General features: G+C 31.4%; 1 protein-coding gene across 1 annotated transcript; it reads left to right on the top strand.

The window, feature by feature from the left end:
- Nucleotides 1-1435: 1435 nt before the first annotated feature.
- On the top strand, nucleotides 1436-2134 carry LOC122584837. Its single transcript, XM_043756904.1, has one exon. It carries the CDS (start codon nucleotides 1436-1438, stop codon nucleotides 2132-2134), a length of 699 nt encoding a protein of 232 aa, XP_043612839.1.
- The last annotated feature ends 537 nt before the right edge of the window (nucleotides 2135-2671 follow it).

Raw genomic sequence — 2671 nt, 5'->3', positions numbered from 1 at the left:
ATAATTGCATGTTTGATAGTTGAGATAAAATATGGACTTAGATGGATAAAGATTTATTGTTAAAAAGTTGAGATAATTGCATGTTTGTTAGATTTAAAAAAGTTGAATCTTTTGTTGGATTATGAGATGAAGCTAGGTTTGTCATAAGTGAAAAATATGTTAATCTTAATGATAAATATTCTGGAAAAATTTACAAAATGTCAAGGATATAAAGCTTGAATCAAAACTTGTTAAAATATGCTTGAAATCGTAAACCGAAAGCTTGCAAAAATGCATTTTTAGCACACACATGCACCATAATCTTTTGAGCAAGAAAATATGATGAACCTACTGGAAATAATGTGTTTTAAAAGTATAAAAGTCAAGTCATTTGATGCATGGCAATAACAAGCTCAAAAATCACATTTTCGGGTCAAACAATCACTAACCGAAAGCACAAAATTACACATATCACACCACCACCACTCTCATGACTTGAACCATCAAAATATGATGTACTTTCTGGACAAAATGAAACAAGATCAAAAATCCTTTTTGAAGTACCAAATTGCTTAAGAAATGAGGCTTAAAACGTTATTTCGGTAAACGATTTTTATGCTTAAAAGTCCTCAAATTACAAAGACACAAGAGAGGTTGAATTGATATAAATTTTTATTGATATAATTTGCCTAAAAGGCCTGGGATTTTTGGACAAAAGCTTTTGTGCTGATTTGTAAGAATTTCTATGATTTAATGAATTAAAATGGTAATTAAAAAATATATAAATTAATTAATAAATTGTATAAATTATGAATCTGATCAAAATTACATAACCAATGTTGAAAGTGACCAAAACCTACTGGGAAAAAATAATTATAAGTAAAGGAACAACAACTATACAATCTAAAGGTAAATTATTAAGTAAAAATCACTAATTAACCACTATTATTAAATAATTAAATAGAAGTGCATAAATATAAGTATAAATCATAATATTATAAATCAAGAAGTATAAAAATCAGTAAATAATCCATATATAATTATCCATAAATTTTAAAGATAATTTAAGAACTTAAGAGTAATTATAAGGAATTATTTAATTAATAAATCCATAAAATAAATAAATAAATAATTAAATAATATTAAATTAAATGAATACAAATAAATCAGTACAAATATATCAACATCCATACTATGAGAACACAAATGTCAAATATTATTATTAAGCAAAGTATGCAATGGAAATTATATATAAAACAAAGTCAAACTACCGAATTTCAATAAACGTATAAAATCGTACAAATAACCTTCACCACCAAACATCTTCCAAACAAATGATGTGAACAATATAATGCACTTGAATTCAATAATTAAACAACAACCAAAGATGGGCAAGTCTACTATCGTACATCTCATGATCTAGTTTACTATTTCATGCACCACACACTTACGCAGCATGCCTATTGTCTTGAATATATGGTCACCAAACAGTAATATGATGAAATCGGACTTGAAGAATGTTCCAGTTTGGGTTAAATTGCATGACGTGCCAATGGTAGCATACACTGATGATGGGCTGAATATGTTATTATCTAAGGTTGGTAACCCTAAACATATAGATTTGTACACCTCTACAATGTGTATAGATGCATGGGGAAGAAACAGCTATGCCAGAGCTATGGTTGAGCTGGATGCGTCTCATCCATTGAAAGAAAATATAGTTTTAGCTATCCCCAACCTGATTGATGAAGGATACACAAAAAATAATATTAGAGTTGAGTACGAATGGTCACCTCCTAGGTGTTCTGGTTGCTGTGTATTCGGTCATTCTGATACACAGTGTCCATTGGTGGTGACAGAAGTGAAAAAAGCTGATAAAAAAGTGGTTGATGATGGTTTCGAATTGGTCAAGTCCAAGAAGAAAGCTAAACAAGGGTTTCCAATTCCAAAACCTAAGCAAAAGGTTGTATATCGACCTGTTCCAAATAATAACGTGAATGGTCAGACTGTATTAAATACTAAGAATAATAAAGGTGGTGATAAACCGAGTACAAGTACTGTTCAAACCAGCAATACTTTTGGAGTCCTCAGTGCCGATGATGATCAAATAGATTCATCAAATGAATTTGGGGAGATGCAATCAGGGATTGAATAGCAACAAAGTTTCAAAAATAAAAATGAAGACAAACAATCAGATAGTACGGAAGTAATAGATAACATAACTGAAACGTCTGAATTCATGACTTCTGGTACTCACCTGGGGACTACAAACAAAGGGGCAAGCACTCCTGAAAATGTAGTGTCCAATGGGTAGCTTAGCCTCTTGGAATATAAGGGGGTTGAACCACCCTCTGAAACAAAAAGAGGTTCGTTAGGTGGTGAAGGATTTTCATCTCCATGTTTGTGCTATTATGGAGACACATGTTGATATTTCTCGAGTTTTTGATGTTTGCAAGAAAGTATGTGGAACTTGGGACTGGAGTTCGAATGGGAGTTTATGTTCTAAAGGAACCCATATTATAATCGGATGGAACACCGAGTTGGTTGATCTTATGGTGATTGCTTCATCAAGCCAGGTTGTTCATACGCAAATTGTATATAAGCTTGTTAAAAAATCTCTTTTTTGCTCCTTTGTTTATGTTGATAATCACTATAAAAATCGACGAGAGCTATGGGACAATCTGTCCTTACA

This window comes from Erigeron canadensis, chromosome 1 (genome assembly GCF_010389155.1).
Source record: "Erigeron canadensis isolate Cc75 chromosome 1, C_canadensis_v1, whole genome shotgun sequence".
NCBI classification, from domain to species: domain Eukaryota; kingdom Viridiplantae; phylum Streptophyta; class Magnoliopsida; order Asterales; family Asteraceae; genus Erigeron; species Erigeron canadensis.
The sequence above is the reverse complement of the archived record's forward strand: the minus strand, read 5'-3'. Positions and strand labels throughout refer to the sequence as shown.

Coding starts and splice junctions, on each gene's coding strand:
- LOC122584837 (XM_043756904.1), top strand. CDS start 1,436: ATGCCTATTGTCTTGAATATATGGTCACCAAACAGTAATATGATGAAA.